This window comes from Felis catus, chromosome D2 (assembly GCF_018350175.1).
Source record: "Felis catus isolate Fca126 chromosome D2, F.catus_Fca126_mat1.0, whole genome shotgun sequence".
Lineage (NCBI taxonomy): Eukaryota > Metazoa > Chordata > Mammalia > Carnivora > Felidae > Felis > Felis catus.
The window spans coordinates 34,335,423-34,354,163 of NC_058378.1; the positions used below are offsets into that span (position 1 = coordinate 34,335,423).

Consider the following 18,741-nt stretch of genomic DNA (forward strand, 5'->3'; position numbering starts at 1 on the left):
AAAAGACTGATACTTCCTTTATTCTAAGTTTCTCCCACTCCAGTGAGGCAGACAAAACAGAAAAATAAGGATGTTTATTAAGGACATTTCTAGCCCACAGCCAGGGCTCATACTCAGCTCTATGAGCCACTGTCCGGCCTCATCCCCATTCAATGTGAATGACATTAGGGAGGCCGGGCCACAGGTAGATCCCATTGATCCCACAGTAGGGGGGGGTCCCTCCCATAGCCAGGTATAGATAGATATACTGCTGAGAATGAAGAGGGAAATCACTGGATTAATAAGTTCCTCTACACCTTGCCTGGACCCTTTCATTCTCACCCACCTTCAAAGACCATGGGTTGAAGGTGCCTAGTACCATGATGTGGGGTATCAAGGGAAGCCCCTTTATAAGACCCTAGAGCTATGGGAAAGGACTGCCCTTTCCTTCTCAGCCATCCCAGGCCTGGGGGCCACTGAGGTAGAAGGGGCAGGGGCTGGGCCACTCTAATACCCCTTGTGGGCCCTGCTCTGGGCTTGCCCTTTAGGGTAGCGGGGCGCTTTTGCTGGTACAGGAGGCCTGGACATCAGCCCAGACTGGAATGTTGCAGTTCTTCCCGAAGCCATGAGGGCACTGGCTGTCCAAGCCGGCTTAGCAGCTTCGACAGATCCAAATTGTGGTTCCGGAAAAAATCCATAAGAAAAAGGCGGGACTGAGAGGAGAAAAATGGAGGCAGAAATGGTAAGGAGTGGGACGCAGGATGAGACCTCAGAGGTAGAGAGGGATACCTTGTCTGAGGCTTTACTCACCTCAGTGTCCATATCCGGATACCTCCGGCCTTTGCTTTTGCCCAGACAACGAGTCTTCCCACCTTCAAGTCCCTGGCACCAGAATCCCTTATCTTCATCAAACCTGCTCAATAGCAAAAGGGCATTAATTGGTAGGGAGAAAAGAAAATTCAAGCCCCATAAATGTATATTACCTCTCCCAGCTCACAGGGACACATGTCTCTTCCAAACAGACATGGTCAACCTGTTTCCCCATTTCCCCGATTCCTCCTCCCCTGGGTCATGCTCTCCCACCTGAGGGTCCGTGTGTAGTTCAGAAAGGGTGTGATACCCAGGAACTTCTGGATGCTCTCCATTGAGGCAGCTGGGTTGGTACGCAGCTCTTGCCCATCCACAATCAGCAACTAAAGGGACAGAGATGTAGTTCCCTCTGTATTCCTTAGAAGCCTCTAGGCTGAAGGGACAAAGAAGGGAAGGGGGACCCCAACAAAGGCTACTGGGGGGCATGTACCTGTCCAGAGGGGTAGTAAGTCAGCCAGCGCTGCAGATGGGTGGAATAGTAGCCAGGGACAAGACAGCGGTTCTGCAGGGAGCGAAGTGCCAGAGGGGCCTGAGAGGAGGCTGAAATCACCTGGTAGAAAGTATAATTCAGAGCAGCTGGGTCTCCATGTGCTCGCTGGTGCTGAAGGACAAGGAATAGGAAAGGATGGGTGATTTGATAGAATTATTCTGCCCTACTCTTGATCTGATGAATACACAGCATAGGAATCCCACACCAAAGCAATTTAGTTTCCCTACCCTCTTCGTTTCTGTCTCTAGCAGTCACCACCTCCCTCACTTAAGCCCTAATGTATCCCTAGCTTCAGGTTCACCTGATACCAGGAGTAGGCCCTGTCAGCAGGGTTGGTGAGCACAGTGATGATCTTGGCTCGTGGCAGAAGGGCAGCCCCCCGACGTGGTACAACCTCTGAGTCAAAGTAGGTGGCACTTTTTTCAAAGAGAAAGTCAGTGCTGGCATTGGAAGGGACAGGGAAGAAGTCCATGTACCTAGGAAGTAGCACAGAGGAGAGGCAGAGAATTTGCAGCATGAAGGGGCCAGATACCTGCACTGGTGGAAGCTGGAATGAGGATTTGGAGGGAAGGGAATGTTCCTCTGAGAAGGATTACAAAGGGTCCCAGTCTCACCAATCAATACCCTTGTGGTAATTAGGGCCGTTGAAGAACTGAATCTCCTCAAAGGTGCTGGGGCTAGGGAAGCTGCTAGTCACAGCTGGGTGCAGGCTCAGGAAGAAGTGAATAGCTGTGGTCCCTAAATGGGAGAGAAGGTCGAGGCTATTTGGGGAAAGAAGCCAGATCAACAATATGAATTTTAAGGAGGTGAGAAAATAACCACTCTGAGTAGTAATATCCCCTTTGGACAAACTAGAGTGAGAGAAGGAAAAGACAGCGAGACCCAGGGAAGTTAAAATAGTAGTTCTCAGCCTTGACTGCATCAGAATCACTTGTGGATCTTTAAAAAAAACAAACCACAGATGATTCTGATTCAGGATTAAGAATCACTGTCTCAAGAGACTGGATTAAGGCGAGGTGGGTATGAGAAGGGAATTCCTTGGCCAAAGAATCCTTTGGGCTTAAGGCAGGGCAAGAGAAGCTGGCTAAGGACGATTCACCTGTTTTTTGGGGTCCCACAATCAAGAACTTGGGTAGCCGATCACAGGTTTTCTCCTTGGACCAGATATCTTTGTGCCTCTTGTCATCACAGGGATTCTGAAGGTGAGGCCAAGAATCAGATGTTTCATCTTTTCTTCAACTCTCTCCACCCCCATCACGTCTCTGGTCAGCCTGAGCTCCAACCATACCTGCCAAAGGGGGCTTCGCTCTTGAGGGAACAGTTCAAAGTACTTTCGTGCAAGAGGGACAGGAGGAAGGGTCTGTAGACGCAGCCGTGTCCAGCATTGAAGGAAACGCACCAGGCTCTCAAAGGTATACAGGCCCAGCCGATCATTTCCATAATTTGACAGATGGGTCATAAAAATGCTGATCTGCAAGAGGGAGCCTGCGTGTCAGAATTAGAGAGCCTACCCCACCTCAGAATCAGGCTTGGTGAGCAAAGTTCCCAGCCTACATACACTTCAGCTCTCCAATCTTCTAGCCCTTCCTCTCAGCACCTTACCGGATTAAGCAGCACTGTCAGAAAGAGCTCTCCACCTCGGATGCTCCGGTCTAGTTCACGAGAGCCTCCAGGATATTCATTATAGAAGATTGTGTGAGTGAAGAGTCCACACGTCTGCCGTGGTAATACCTAGAAGAAGGAAAAAACAAACTAACATGAGATTTGAAAGGCAGAATGAAAAATAAATAAGGGACAAAAGACCTAAGGCATTAGGATTCCCTGGGTTTGTAAAGTACTGAGTTACACCAATAAAACTCTTACTATGTGCATTATGACTTTTCACCCCTTTACCCCCTATTATGTGAACTTGGACTGGCAGTTGAGAGGACACAGGTCAGTGCAGGTTGGTGGCTGTCTAAATGTAGGAGTTTGATTCAGGTTTGTATCAGGGGTCCCTCACCATAATGCCATTGTGAATGAAGCCACGGCGGTAGCGGGCAGGGCGGAGATGGGGATATTCCTCAGTGCTGGTCACCTGGATGCCCCACACAGATTTCCAGGCCTCATAGAGTTGCGTGTGGATGGGGTATACACCCGAGTGGTGGGGGGCCACAGCATACCCCAGATCCGTGGGAATCCCATGTTCCTGGGAATGGCATAGATTCTCACCAGGACCTGGTGAGGTTCAGGGAGTAGAGGGTAAAGAGGGTGGGGATACCTCCACAGAAAGAAAAATGGAAAGGGTAGGGAAAGGGCACCGCATTAGGGGAAGGTTGAAAAGGAATCATTATGTCTGGGAAAAAGTATGGGGAACAGATCCAAGGGTCTCACCAGAGCAAACTGTTTGTTGAGCCTCATCTGGTCAGCCAGCACGGAGCGATTGTGGAACAGGTGTGGCTGCATGTGGCTCCACATGTGGGGGAACCACCAGAACTCTTTGCGGTGCTTCAGCAGCATGTCGTCCCCTGCATCCTCCTCCTCTGTCCCTATGACCACACACTGACCACTGACCACAGCCAGTCAGGCCCTGTGCCCTCCTCTGTTCTGTAACAACACTGACCATCTTCCATTCTTGGGATAAGATTGCTGACCTCTGCCCACCTGAGACTATTTTGCCCCACTGCTGACTTGCTCTTCAGCCACCCATGCTAACCTAAATTCATATCCACCGCTAGCTCTTCACCATATTTTGACCCCAAACCCTGCCCCTTTTCTCCAACTTGCCTGCCCAGGAAGATGAACAGTGAAGGGACAGTCCAAACTAAGATATGCTGAAGGAACAGGGGAATACACTCACCGGTATGATAGAACTTGCCCGAGAAGCCCAAGTTGAAAGTGAAGTTGGGGACTAAGGTCCTGAGTTTGTTCTGGGTGGTCAACAGAGCCTGGGAAGAGTAGCAGGAACACAAGAAATCATGAGAGCAGACTGATCAGGAGAAAAATGAAAAGTAATGTTCTTCCTGCCTGAAAAGGGCAGGGAGTATACCTATGACAAGCTCAGAATCAAAGGAGTCTGATAGGACAGAGCTTGAAACAGCTTCTAAGGAAAGAAATTTGAGTCAGGAAAAAGACTGACCTCAACATCAGCCACCTTCATGCGGGTACCTTCCTTGCCCACAAAGATGTCATCAATGTCTACCAAGATGTAGCGGTCAAGGTCTAGGCAGAGGCGCTTGCCAGTGAGGTATGCAACAGCATCAACAAAAACAAGTTTGTGGAGCCAGAAGGAAAGGCCATGGCCAAAGAGCACCCGCTGGATGCCATCATGAAGCCCCAGGTCTTGTACGACAGTGGGAAGCCGGGTCCGGCGAGGCACTGGTCCTGGCACAGGGGATTCAGCTGGCCGAAGGCTGGCAAGAAGCACTGGTTCATATGTGCTATGATTGGATTGGAAGATGGTCCAGTCATCACCAGGCAGCGGCCCAGGTTCCAGGCGGCTGGGGCGTGTGAGATGCAGTAAGGGGGCAGAAGGATTCACTTGGTAGTCCCGGAGCCCCAAGTTTGAGTGTAGGAAAAGGGGAAAACCCTTGAGCTGGGCACTCAGTAGGCTATGTTCATGGGCTCGGAAAAAGCCAATGATGCCCACACCGTACTCCACACAGTACCGGTCTAACAGTTCCCGACTCCAGGCATCCAGGTTGACATACTTGAGCAGGTTTTCATAAATGACCAAGACATAGCGGCCACGGGTATGATCAGTCAGTGTGGGCATGTCCCCTCGGCCGGGTGCTAGCTCAGTGCTATAACGAAAACGACTAGACTCCAAGATGGCCACAATCTCCTGCCCCAGCTGTGAGTATGCACTCTCCACAAACACAAGGACCACAGGTTCAGTTCGAGCTGTCTCTGGTGGCCTGGGGGGCCGTGGTGGGACTGGTGGACGTACAGGGCCAGGGCCAGCTGCCCCACCACTGCTGCAGTCTCCCAAGGGCAGGGGCAAGGGTTCCTTGGCCTTGGGGCTGGTGGATACGTAGTAAGCCAGGAAGCCCATGGAGCCCAGACTGAAAGCGATCAGCAGCAGTATGAGGCGGTGCAGTTCCAGCTGCCGAGCTGGGCGTACCACCTTCCACAGCTTGAGCATGGCGGGGAAGGGGAGGCAGGGATGGGGTCTACCTCAGGGGATGGGAGGTAGGAGTTCTATAGGCTGGGCTCTCTTAAGAGGGTAGGATAGGAAAGTAAGGGAAAATGATTTCCTCAGGGTTAGTTCCCTGAAAAGTTGGAGCCAACTCCCCTTACTTTAGGGTAGGGGAGTTAGAAGGGGCAACGAGGGGCAACTGGACACAGTCCACTGGTCTCAAGTCACCATGGCCCCCTGGTCCATGGCTTCAGGATGCAAATCTAGCCAGGCTCCACTCTTGGTCCTGCTGAGCTCCTCACATTAGAGGTCAACAAAGTTCATAATCCCTGCCCTCACTATCTGTAACACAGAAAAATCAATGGGTTACTTCTCCACCTGAAAGTGTATCATTAACCCATTCCCCTCTTCACCCATCTCTCTTACCTCCTGCTCACAGGATGATTTGTTCTCCAAAAAAAAAAAAAGCTCCTGTAGAAGAACAACACAATCTGAGTCTCATACCTTCACTTCATAGCTTGTTGCCTTTCTTAGAATATAAATTCTCCTTCCTGAGCTAAACTCAGAGCTAGAGCAGTATATTCAAGGGCTGGAAGGGAACAAATCTCCCATCAAAAGGAGACCAAACAGCTCAGGAGGGTGAAAATGAACCTGCTCTGGAAGAAGTTCCCAGCCCACGACTAAGCAGTTGGCCAGCCAGCAGGAGCTCTGGTCGTCCTGTGAGGAAGGGACAGAAAGCCCCACAAGTCCCGTGCTCCAATGAAATATGAGATAAGAGGAAACTCATGAGTCTGTTAATCTTCCTCATCAATCAAACCCAACATCACAAGCTAGAAGCACTAACGAACTTGTAGTGAGAACACTATGGTGGGGGGTGGGGAGATTCGGAAGGTAAAAGAAATGGTGCTACCTAATCATTCGATTCACTTCCAAACCCAGAAACTCTCTATTACTTGTGAAAAATTACTCATCCCCTGTCCTTCATCTCACCTGCACGAGTGTCAGAGAGGTGATAAAAATGTAGCCCCAGGGCAGACCACATCACTGGGGCCTGAGAGAAGCCAGAGGGCTGAGTCCAGTCTGTCTTCCTATCACTTCAGTTCACCTTCCTAACTTAGCCTAGGTGATACTATATCCTCATCACTGAACAGCTCAGAAGGGTCCTGAGCTAGCCTATGGAGACATGAGGGATTGAACCCTGTTACAAAAAGATAGCAAACTTAGTGGGGCTGGATGAGAGCTACAACAGCTTAAGTCATACCCAACCAGTAAGAAAGGGGTAAGGACAGTGTGATCAGAAAACAGTTTCAGGGAGACCTAATTTTGGAGACTGTTTTCTTAAATATATAGACTGCTTCTAGAAGCTTTATTGTTGTTCTCTCCAGCTTAGCCATTCCTACTAAGGCCAGGGACTGGCAATCCTTCTCTGCTACCCACTCCCAGGCATATACATCTCAGGGGTGAGATCAGGCAGAGACAGGGTTCCTCAGAATTGAGAGAGATGATTTAAGAACAGTTCAGCTTTGGCCTGGGTAAAATTGACATGAAAAGAAAGCTGGGGAGAGGACTGAAATAGTGATGGGAAGGGGTGAATCCTAAGAATTAAAGGAAACTCTTTAGGGAAAACACAGTAGTGAGAAGTCCTCACTGACACGAAGTGGACACTCAGGGTGTCTCCCCCATTACTGTTAAGAATAATTGTAAATAGCGAGAGCTTACTCTTTGTCAGACATTCTTCCAAGAGCTTTCCATATATTTAATGCTCACATCAGCCCTGGAAGGTAGGTAAGAGGCAGACACTATTATTATCCCCATTTTACATGTGAGTAATTTGAGGTCCAGAGAAGCTTAGTCACTTGCCCAGGATCACACAGCTCAGTCAGTCAGTGGAGGAACTGGGATTCAAAGTCAGGCCTGTAGAGCTCCACAGCCCGTGTTCTTAACCACTGCATGTTGGCTTCACACCTAGAAGAAGCAGCAATATTTAGGGAAGGGGTGCTGAGGGAGCTATTGGGGTCGAGTGTGGGATGGGATGACAGATACCGAAGTAGGAACGCGGGGAAAGGGTTGCTGTACGTGTGAGCAGCAGCGGGAGGTTTCTGAGGCAGAAACCAAAGGGGTCACCCAGGCCTGGGCTGGGCGACAGCACTAGTGAGAGGAACCAGGGAAGGCGGGGAGACGAGTGGTGCAGATGCCGCGGGAGGGGGGGGGGGTACCGAGGAGCGAGCGACGTGGGAATGCGGGGCTGCCATACCAGGAGTCACGGGTAGAGGGTCCCTGCTGAGGGGGCCATGGGGTCACAGGTGGATATGAAGGGAGCGCCAGATGGGGACCGGGCAAGGGACACGCCGAGGAGAGCTTGGGGTGACATCGAAGCAGGCATTGGGCTGGCAGAGCCCCGAGGGGAGGAGGAGCCCCCTACTGAGGGAAATGAAGCAACTACGAGGGAGGCTAGTGGAGGGGACGCAGGAGAGGGGAGCGCTGGGCCGCGCTGAGGGCCGCCCGGGACAACCCCGCGGGTGGTTATGGTGGCAACACTGAGGGGAAGTCTGTGAGGGGAGGGACTGCGGGAGACCGTGGGTGGGGGCCACCCTCTGAGTGGGGGGTGGTTACCCTCAAGGGCGGCTCACCCGGCGGACTAGGCGGCGTCCCCGCTGTCCCCGGGCTCCGCCGCGTCCCGGGGCTGCCCGGCTTCCCAGCTCTCGGGGCCTTGGGCCGCGTCGCGGCGGCTCCGCCATCTCCGAGAGAACGCTCTGCCGCAGCCGGGCCCAACCACCGCTCCCACCCGGGGTGGGGGGAGGCGGCTCGCTGCCGCTCGTGACGCCCCTCAGGTCCCCGCAGAGTCCGGGCCTGGCAGCTGCACGCCGAGGTGCTGGGCGGCCGAACAGTCCTCCGTAGCGCTCGGTCGAGCCTCGGCCTCCGAGACGGCGGGCTGCGCGCCCCGCCCGCAGAGGCGCACCCCCTCCTCCCCGCCCGGTGGCACAGTCTGGCGAGCGTCGGGCGCCGGCGGCTCCCGGGGCAGGGGCGGGCCCAGGGTTCGGGCTCGTCCACTCAGCCCTGCGAAGGGGGAGCCGAGTCGGGCCACTGAGGGGCGAAGGGGGCGGGGCAACCCGTGACGCGGGCGGGGCCCGGGGGCGGGGCGAGACCCCTAGCCCGCCAGCTAAGGGTCCACATCTTTTCTCTCCACCCCAAACTCGCCTCAGCAGCCCAGTGGGCCAGTTGGAGGTTGATGAGTTTATGAGGAAGTTTTATTTTAAAGTGGGCCCAAAGGGAGTGGGAGAAGCTACATCTCCTCATCTGAAGGCTTGTAACCCAGGCTGCTCAAATCAGCCTTTGGCCATAAGCTTCCAATAGCAGTAACACAATGGACTGTTTAAAGGTTATTTTATTAAATATCTTCAGTTCAAGGTTTCATTGTAACAAAGCTATGAAGGGTCTACCAACATTCAGAACAAACACTAACTATTTTTAAATTATTTCTATGTCATCATGCAAAAATTCTGCATCAAATGCCTTCCATTTCCTGTTTAAAAGGTGATTTTTTTTTTTTTAATAGTCTATTGTCTATAGATGCTGACATTAGCCCCAGAAGAGGAGTAAGAATGCTAAGAAGTGGGGCTGGAGCAGCCATATGAAGCTATGGGTCTTAATGAACTCTAAGACCATTTGTCTTCAAGCCAGCAAAACCAAACCCTGTGGTGAAGGCGTCTGCGTGCTGGTACTGCAGGCTGCAGGGCAAGAAAGGGCTGGGGCCCAGGGGCTGAGGCATGCATGAGGTGCTCAGAGGAGCCTGGCTAAACCCAAGCACCAGCACCTGTGAGTCTGCTCTCTTCTCAGCTGGCTCCAAGGTAAACCTGTAGCTCTGCCTCTTCTCCCAGCTCCTGTGCCTCCTGAAGATAGTTCAGGAAGCTGGGATTTACCCACCTTTCCCCCAATAGTGCAGATATTTGTGCAGATAAGTCTGCATAGTTGTTCTAGGGGAAACCAAGGCCATGACCAGTTGCTCCTCCATTATCTTCTCTGCTATCTGCTTAGGGTATAGATCTTTCCTTCCTGGAATGGAACTCCTTGAGCACAGAGAGGGACAATGAATGTAGGAGCCTTGGCTCTGGACACCTCTTTTGGGTACATGCAGGTGGGGGGGGGGGGTGATGCCCATGCAGATTGTCCAGCAGTAAGTCATATACTTCAGTTGGTCAGTAGAGAGGCCTCTTTAAAGAGAACATCTCTTCTTGCCAGAGCAGTCAGGTCAATCTCAAAGACAGGTAAAGAGATGGGCGTGCAGCAAGGGAAGAGTAAGAAAGGAGGCAGTCCTGAGGGCAGCCTGAATGCATAGAAACAACCATCAACTCAATCCCGCTGCCTCACTCCTCCCATCCCACAGGGGCACTTGGCAGAGGGCCCAGGCCCAGATGAGGGTCAGCACGGGGACCACCACAATGAAAAGTCAAGACAAAGATGGTCCAAATCGGCACAGAAACAGAACTGCCAAAGGCAGCAAGGGGAGCCCTGACCAGGGCCTGACTCTCTCCTTGCTAAGTTATAAGAAAACAAACACAAAGCAAAGCAGCAACCCCTCCCCTTTCCCAGCTGCAGGTATTGGGCCTCAGTATCAGGGCCCACGTGCATTGTGCATCCTATAGAAATGGATGAGTAAGTGAGTACATGTCAGACTAACACGAGGTTTCTCAACAGCTTTGTGGCGGACACACTTCTGCAGCACCAATTCTCTTCCTTTCTACACTAAATGGAACAGTACAGCAACGTCCAGGCCCTCAGTCCCGAGGCCACTGCTTCTCAGCTGCCTCCACAGCAGGCTGGGAGCTCTGCGTTCTCTCACAAGTAGGTCTGATGGCCACGATGTTCTCATCAGCCTCATTCTAGGCGCTATGCAAGTTCAGAAGAAGTCCATTCCTAGACCTGGGGCAGGCAGGCCACCTCAGGGGCTGCAATCACATCACAGCCCCCAAAGCTCTGTCAGAGTTCTTGCCTGGTCCCCTGAGTCCACGGAGGCCAGAGGCCGAGCTCACCTCTTCAGGGCTGGTGGGTGAGCCAGCTGCTCATGCCAGGACGGGTGTCACACAAACTCCTGCCTTCTTGCCAGCCCAAGGGCTATCGGTGGTTTTAAAACGCATCATGGTATGGATTCCATTTTTTTTTAAACAATCTTTTTTTCTTTTTTTTTCTTAAATGTAAAAAACACCTCGGTACAGCAGAGACAGACACGAAGGGCGGGCGGGAGGGCTGCATGCAGGGGCGTGCATTGGCTGCTGCCGCTTTGTAATTTAATTGTTTTAAACCTCAAACGAACAGGACTGCCGCTGTCACTCAGGCCCTCCAGAGCCACTGGCTGCGAAGGTTTGACCTCCGGCTGGGATCTCCTAATGCCCCTGTCAAAGAGGACAGACGTGGTAACAGAACAAAGGACAATAAGCACACAGATGAGTTCCAGGGACTTAAACACACTAGACACGTGGCCAAGTCTGCCTGAGAAGGTGGAGGATGGGGGAGAAGCTAGCATTTAAATATAACATTGCTTCACATTTGCTAAGCAAATGCTTTACTTCTGAGTATCTTATTTAATCCTTACAACTCAATGAAGTAGGTACCACTCTTTCTCTCTTTTTTGACAGCTAAAGAAACAGGCTTAGGGTAGGGAAGTAACCTGTCCAAAGTCACCCAACTTAGAGTCCTAGGGCCAGACACAAGTCTGTCTGACACTGTTTGCCACTCCTCTGGGATGATCCATATCTCTTCCCCTAGTGCCACTTCTCAACCTCCTCTTCCTCCTCTGATCCCATCTGTCCCCCTCCTCAACCCCCCCCCCCCCACCAGGTGCACCTGTGGCTGAGCTCACTGCAGCGGTGCAGCAGGGGCTCCTGAGCAGTGATAGTGGACATTGAGCCACTTGCCATCCCGGCGGTGCCAGACCCGGGTCTCCTCCGACTGGCTGGTGCGAGGCCGACCCTGCCCATCGATGTACTGGGTGAGGCGGATGTAGGCGATGCAAGCTGCGTCCTCCCCAATCACGTGGACGTGCGGGTTCAGGATGGTGGTGTGGATGGGCTTGCTGTTCTTGGATAGAACTGCAGGGGGCAAGGCAGAGTGCAGTAGGTAGGAGGGCATCAGGCCTGGGCACTGACATTTTCCTCCCAGCCTGCTCTTCCAGGTCTCACCCTCTTTTCCAGCAACCGTTCTGGGAGTCCCTAAGTCCCCCATACACCAAAGGCCAGGAAACCCCATAACAGTAGTCTCAGTTACCCAAATGGAAGAAAGAGGTGGAGAACAATGATAATAACTACTACTTTAATCAGACATTGCACTAGGGGTTTTACATACATAAACTATTATTTCTTGGTCAATATTATTTTCTTTATTATGAAATAATGAAGCAGGCTCAAGGAGGTTAAGTAATTTTCCCAAATCACACAACATTTGAACTCAGGACCATCTGACTCTTAACTAAAGCCTATGATCTTTCCATTCTCCCAGGCTGATGTTTAGATTTCATAAGGGTTGGCTTGACCCTAACTGGCTGCAGAGCAAAATCAAGAGCTTAAGATTTCAAAATTGATTTGTGATTTGGAAAAAAAAAAAATGTCCAAAGTTAAAATAGAATCACCAAAGCACCAAGCTCAGGATATTCCTAGGGTTCCCAGATTCTGCTGCGGGAAGGCCAAAAGAAGTTGGATTGCCATTATCAGCGAACACTGTGAACTGTGTTGCTTTTAATGAGATTCACATTTTAATTCATTTCAAATGTTAGACAGGGTCTACCTGAGACCCTCCCTAGGGCTTCTATAATCTCTGAAACTGCTTCTGGCTAACAGAATTACTTAGATAGCCAAGGGTTTACATTTGCAGCCGACATGGAGAGGATGGTAGTTAGTAGAAAAAAACTGTGACCAAAAAAAAACCCACAAAAAAAAAACAAAAAAAAAAAAAAACAAAAAACAAACAAACAAACAAAAAAACCTCAGGGCAGGATGGGGGAAGGCCCGGGATAAAATGGGAAAGAAAAGAAAAAAAAAAAAAAACAGGGAGGAGGAGGGTGCTAGAAAGTGGAGAGAAAGACAGGAGGAGGTGGTGATTCATCTTCTTATTCCCTGGAACTTCCACGAACTGTCCAGAGTCCAGAGTATACAGCCCCTCAGCCAGGACTGCTTCCCTCCATATTCAGGAGGCCCCAGCCACAACTTCTGATCTCACAAATCACCCACAGTGCCCTGCTACTTGCTTGTACATTCTTATCCTGGTTTTAATTTCCTCTACTGTGAAATCTATACATACAGAGCTTCATTACTACTTGCTGACGTCATCTCAACCTAATCTCAGTGGTTTCCAGTCATTGTGGAAAGAGGTGAGGCTTAAAGAAATCGTGACCCTGATTGTGCCACAAAGCAGCTGCAGAATGACGGGGCACGTGGGGCTCTGAAGCAAGTCCTTCAAAGGTGTCAGTTTAAGACCATCCTCAGGGCACAAGGAAACAAACACATAGAACAAGGTGCAGCCAAGCAGGTCAAATAAGGGAAAAGCAGGCAACTGGGAAGAGGAGATGGTGAGCAGGGACAGAGGCAAAGGGGGTAAAGGGTCAGGCAGGAGTATATCAGCAGCACGAACCCACTCACGATTCTCAAAGTAAAACTTATGGAAATCCATCCCCTCCACGAGGTTACCAAGGGCCTCAGGTTCAAAGGAAGTGAGGCCTGGATCGCAAATCTTCCTGCAGAAAAAAAAAAATAGCCTGTCAGTCTCCTATAGGATTACTTGTCTTTCTTCCTTGTCAGTGATGTCTGTCCTGCAGCATGTTAGCTGCGGGCTAGGTCTGACAAGATGGCTAAGATCTTAGGGTCTTACCCTCTCAGCCCACCACCAAGACACCATGGCAGGGGTGGGGAAATGGGGGTAGGTGGGGGTGGGGTATTATCATAGGGTATCTATCTGGGAGGGATTCCAGCCCAAGGGCCTGGTATTTAATTCAAGCATTGTGCCCAAGGCCCAACCTTCCCTTTTCCCAGGGTCCAAGCTGATTTTGGGGAAGAGGGAAGGCTTCTAGAGTTGACCTGGGTCTCAAGGAAATGGGTCTCTACTCACGTGTAGGCTTCAAAGTCCCCATTGTTGATGGCCTCAATCAGTTGTTCTGTGATCTTAATGATCTCCTGTTTCCGCACTGCGGGGGGAGGGGGGGGGAAATCCAGCAATTTACCTGCACGGGATTGAGGAGCTCCCAAGTGACAGAGAACCCTCCCCAATCCTTCAGAGAATCCCCTGTGATCTCTGTGACAAAGACATCCCTCTTCTCTGTCTTTAACATTAAGGCCCTCTGCAGAAGAGTGAGCCCACTTTTCTCTTCATTCCTTCTCTGTTGTCTGTAGAGCTAATGGCCCCCTCCTCCTGAAGCCCACCCACTGGTTATGGCTCCCTGGCCTTTGTCTCCCTCTCCATCAACAACCAGGATGCAAAAAACACTCTTGTCTTTTACAGTTGAGGAGCCTAGCCATCATGAATACTCTGACCAGACTCTCTACCCCATCCCCAGCACATTCAGCCTCTCTAAGAAGCATCTCCTGATATGGCTGTTTCCACCACCCACTTACTTCTCTCACCTGAAGGGGCTCAGTCAGGTCTCAATTACCACCACCACTACACCACCCCAGCCCTCATTCAGTGGTCCAGAACCTAATCCTGGGCAACAGCCAGCCTGAGAGCAGAACCTAGCCAAGGATGAGGGCTCCACAAGGATGAGCAGAGCCCTGGGACAGATGCTTAATTCTCTTTACCCTGCTCATCTCCTCCACAGGGCTTTTCTGGGATAAAGGATCTTGGAACTATAAACACTCTTTTTAAACAGAGCCTCTCACCAGAGAGATGTCTCCATTTACTCTGGACGAGCCTTAGAATAGCTCTAAATCTCGTACCAGCTCTCATGCCAGGATGCGTCCCCCAAGAAAACTGAGACAAGGTTCAGAATGACAACAGGCAGAACTAGTGCCCAAAGAGCCCCCCACCTCCACCCTATCCAAAGCCAAGGGACTTTTGGTGGCATCCTACACTCACAGGCAGCTCACTGACAGGGAGCGCCACTATCAGCAGAGGCCACCAGGGTAAGAGAGGGCTCAGGCTGAGCTCAGGCCAACCCTGACCAGAGCCCCGGGCTGGCCCAGGCCACAAGCCTTTCCTCACAGGAGCGAGAGGCTGCAAGACAAATGCGAGCATTAGAACAGCACAGCCAAGAGGCACAGCTGGGAGAGGGCAGTGCAGCCAAAGATACAGCCAGGTGGTGGCCCCATAGCCACCAGTACTGTCACGGAGGCAGCTCCAGGTGAGTAAGCAGCATCTTAGGGGAACAAACGAGCTGCATCCACTTTCTAGAGGCAAGCAGGTATGTGAACACACACACACACACACACACACACACACACACACACACACTCATACACACCCCCTCTCCAACCCACCAAACCCATTTGCAGGACCTGACTGGGACCCTAAGGGTGAAGAGGATTGTGTTTAGAAACTTTAAAAGGACAGATAATAGAAGGAAAAGAAGCAGACAAAGGCATCCTCTACACAGACACAACTTAAAACAAAAATATGAGCTACCATTAATCCAGCAAGGCATCATATCAAGACATTCTACTATCTCATTTATTGTCATAACAGTGCTATCAGGTAGGTGCTATTTTATTCCCATTATACAGATAAAGAAGCTGAGGCTCTGGGAGATTTAAGCTACTTCACACATTTTGAAGCTGGGATTTAAACTCAGGTCTGTCTCACCCCAAGCCTCATGCTCTTAATATGATGTGCTGAGCCTCAGGAAACACCAAATCCCAACACGGTTCTTGGCTTATGGCAATTTCACCATCATCCCCGCTCCCACCACCTTTGACCTGATTTCTGACTCAGCCTTTCTTCCTGGCTCGTTGCTGAGGCAAGGCCCACTGAATATCACAGTGGCTTTCTATTCCTTCCCACAATGCCATGTTCTTCCACCCACTCTTCTTTATGTCTTTGGGCCCTGGTCCCAGGGGCCCCTGCCTGGTATTAACAGCACCTCCAATCAGCTCCCCCACCCAGCAGAGGCCGAGCTCCCCAAGCTTACTAAGACAGATAGCTGGGCTGGGCTGACAGCTCTGGGGGGGATCCCTGAGGGGCTTCAGGACGAGCCAGGGAGACAGAAGCCAGATTGTGCCTCCCTCACACTTACTGGCTGAGGAGCAGAGAGAAGGCTGGGGCTGCATGCCTGCAGAGGGGGCTGTTCTGTCCCGGGAGCTCCGTCCTTCAGGCACCGAGCTGCCATTCCCAGTGCGGAGCGGGGCAGCTAGCCAGCCAGGGCAGGGCAGGGCAAGGCAGAGCAGCCAAAACAAACAGAACAAGGCAGGTGAGCGAGCAAGCCAGACAGGACCCAAGCCCGTGGCACTGCAGAGCCGGGGCAAGGCAACGCCTCGGGCTGCTGTGGACACTGGACCACATCCCACGCTGCCGCCTCTGCCAGAGAGGCCTCCCAGCTGAGAGCCCCGGGAAGGTGCACAGACTTGGGCTTGTGGCTTACAGAGGAGCCTTCAAACAGACTGTACAAGGACCCCTGCTCCCAGGGAAGATGTTCTAGGGCGCTAGGCTACAAGGTCAAGAGCCCAGCAGTGAAGGAGCCACTGACTCCACCAGCATCACCAGAACTGAATTGCTCTGGCCTTAATCCCAGTAGCCCTAGAGGTACTTTTGTTTATTGCTTTATACATTTATGCTCTCTATTTTTTTTTTTTCGTTCCCAAAGGTTTATTGCCCCCTTACTGCTCCTGTGTGTGTTCTCTTAGCTCTGTCCTGCAGCATTTCTCCATCTTTTCTGAGAGCCTGGCCTCAGGCCACTTACTGTGGCAAAGGGAACAATTCCAGGAGGCCAAACCAAAGAGCAGGGCAGAGATTCCCAGGGGTCTGGCCTGCCACGCCCTCCCACACCCCCTGGCCCTCCTGGCCAGGCCTAAGCTTAGGGTGGTGGTCCTCACAGGACCACCTGGATATGGCCAAATGTGGTTCTGGCTCCATCATTCATGTCAAGACTTTGTGATGAGAGTGACTGATCCCAATGTGCCCAGGACCGTTCTAGTTTTAAAACTGAAAGTTCCACATTCTGGGAATCACCTCAGTCCTAGGGAAATTGGGACCATTGGTCATCCTACTAATGACTCACTATATTTAAGGGCTACTTCTGCAGGGGCTCAGGATGTCCCTGTACAGCGATGTCACATCATTATCAGCAACAGGAACAGTTCTCTGAGCCCTGGCCCTGGAAAGGCTTAGGAAAAACTCTAGGTTAGCTATTCCAGACCTGGGGTCAAAAAAGAGAAGCCTCTTGCCTAGCCCAGCCAGGCCAGACAGGGACCTCACAACCCACAGAGAGTAGCTTTTATGCCAAGCCCTCTCCTAGAGTCTAAGGAGTCACCATTCTCAATTCTGGGGACAGACAAGACAGGTGCCCCACTGGAGCCAAGGTACCAGGGACACTGCTAGGGTCCCTTCCCGACCCTGCCAGCACCTACCTTTGAGGTCTTCATCTTCTGTGGTGGTGTTGCAGCTCTCTGTGGAGCCCTGTAGGCCAAAAAGAACATGTTTCTATAACACTCAGGCCCTTGGAAACCAGAGAAACTGAGCAAAACAGAAGCAGAGTATGTGCTCCTGCAGGAGGTGCAAGAAAGAATCATAGGAAGTTCTATTTTCACCCTTGCCATCTGACTTTTATAACACCTTGGGTACCCAGATCCCCTCCCAAGTCTTCCCCAACTCAGTAAATGACAGTATCTACCTTGTTGTTAAAACCTACAGTCACCTTCTAGGTTTGATTCTAGGTTGAATCTTTGCTTTCTATTTTTTTTAAATGTTTATTCATTTATTTTGAGAGAGAGAGAGAGAGAGAGAGAGAGCACGCACAAGTAGAGAGGGGCGGTGAGAGAGGAGAGAGAGAATCCCAAGCAGACTCTGAGCTGTCAGCACAGAGCCTGATGCGGGGCTCTAACTCACAAACCTGAGATCGTGACCTGAGCTGAAATCAAGTAGGAAGCTTAACCAACTGAGCCACCCAGGCACCCCTTTTTCTCTTATATCTTAATTATCCAATCTAAATTCAAATCTCTTAGTTCTACCTCCAAAGTAAGTCCTGTCTCTTAACTCATTTTTTTAAAAAAAGATTTTATGTTTAAGTAACTCTACACCCAATATGGGACTCGAACTCACTACCCCAAGATCAAGAGTCACATGCTTCACCAACTGAGCCAGCCAGCCTGGCACCCCTACCCCTTCTCTTTAAATGCACAGCTACTATTTGATTCCAAGTTACCAACATCTGGGACCTGAACTACAATAGCTTCCTGGGCCCCCTGCATCCATACTTGCCTACCTCCCTAAAGCTCTTGCCCATAACACAGCCAGAGGGGCTTTTCAAAGTGTAAATTAGACTATATGACTCTCCTGCTAAGAACCTCCAATAGCTTCTCCTGACTGCTGGAATAAAATGCAAACTACTATGAAGTCCTACGAAGCAGGCCTGCCTGCTTCTCCAACATCATCCCCCTGCCCCCCTTCCCCCTGCCCCCTGCCCCTGCCACTCCCTTCCCTCTTCCCTGTGCCACCCGCATCCCCCCCCCCCCCCCCCCCCCCCCGCCCAATGCCACTCTCCCCTGGCTCCATGCTCTAGGCTCTGCTTCGTTTCCTCTGTTCTGTATACATGCTAAGCTCCTACACTTGCAGCCTGCCTGTCTAGGGCATTTTGCTCCAGAGTCAGCCCAGCTGTCTCCTTCCTATTGTTTAGTTTTTAGCTCAAAAATCACCTCTTGAGGGAAGTCCTTCCCTGACCACTTAATTAAAGGCCTTGTTCACCCCCCCCCCTTTTTTTTACTTTGTATCATTTCTTCATAGCATTTACCACTACTGGATTTTATCTTACTTATTTGGTTTTTGGTTTATTATCTGCCTCCCCCACACCTGTGGAGAGAGATTTTTATCTTGTCATGAGTAGTGAAAATAAGACAAAGTTACTGAGGGCATAGTGGGGGAGGCAATGGAGGATGTTCTAAGGGTCTGGTTATACTCTCCTCTGTTTTTCTAGCTAATTGCTGCCATTTAAGCCTCACAAGTCATGGAGTAAGATTTAATTATTATTATCCTCAATTTACAGAGAAGCAAATTGAAGTGCAGAGCACCAGAGTGACAGCGGCCCCAGATTCAAACCCAGGCCTGCCTGACTATAGAGCTTGAAGTATACTGCTGTCCAGGAAACAAACAGATGCAC

The 18,741-nt window shown here is 51.0% G+C and overlaps 2 protein-coding genes across 25 annotated transcripts in view; both read right to left on the bottom strand.

The window, feature by feature from the left end:
* Positions 1-54: 54 nt before the first annotated feature.
* On the bottom strand, positions 55-8,434 carry NDST2 (N-deacetylase and N-sulfotransferase 2). 3 transcript variants are annotated; one of them, XM_045040985.1, is made up of 16 exons: positions 8,087-8,434; positions 7,176-7,421; positions 5,883-5,927; positions 4,458-5,798; positions 4,179-4,266; positions 3,713-3,867; positions 3,342-3,527; positions 2,942-3,070; positions 2,628-2,810; positions 2,439-2,535; positions 1,954-2,077; positions 1,641-1,815; positions 1,280-1,450; positions 1,100-1,172; positions 790-892; positions 55-692 (listed from the first exon to the last, which is right to left on the bottom strand). In XM_045040985.1, exons 4-16 carry the CDS (start codon positions 5,460-5,462, stop codon positions 632-634), a joined length of 2,550 nt encoding a protein of 849 aa, XP_044896920.1. In that variant the 5' UTR covers positions 5,463-5,798; positions 5,883-5,927; positions 7,176-7,421; positions 8,087-8,434; the 3' UTR covers positions 55-631. The 3 variants fall into 3 exon arrangements, with proteins under 3 accessions (XP_044896920.1, XP_023096335.1, XP_023096337.1); XM_023240567.2 differs by having other exon boundaries at positions 1,063-1,172; positions 8,087-8,432; XM_023240569.2 differs by lacking the exon at positions 5,883-5,927 and having other exon boundaries at positions 1,063-1,172; positions 8,087-8,432.
* Positions 8,435-8,823: 389 nt separating this feature from the next.
* Positions 8,824-18,741, bottom strand: part of CAMK2G (calcium/calmodulin dependent protein kinase II gamma) — a 55,953-nt gene continuing 46,035 nt past the window's right edge. For 11 of the 22 annotated variants that reach the window (XM_023240580.2, XM_023240575.2, XM_023240578.2 and 8 more), the window contains 6 exons: positions 16,997-17,045; positions 15,667-15,780; positions 13,551-13,626; positions 13,085-13,179; positions 11,298-11,542; positions 8,824-10,846 (listed from right to left, as the gene is read on the bottom strand). In XM_023240580.2, the coding sequence (XP_023096348.1) occupies positions 11,310-11,542; positions 13,085-13,179; positions 13,551-13,626; positions 15,667-15,780; positions 16,997-17,045 (567 nt within the window). In that variant the 3' untranslated portion in view covers positions 8,824-10,846; positions 11,298-11,309. Of the gene's footprint in view, positions 10,847-11,297; positions 11,543-13,076; positions 13,180-13,550; positions 13,627-15,666; positions 15,781-16,996; positions 17,046-18,741 lie in introns of those variants that run through there. The other 11 variants (XM_023240587.2, XM_023240583.2, XM_023240585.2 and 8 more) reach the window with 4 other exon arrangements.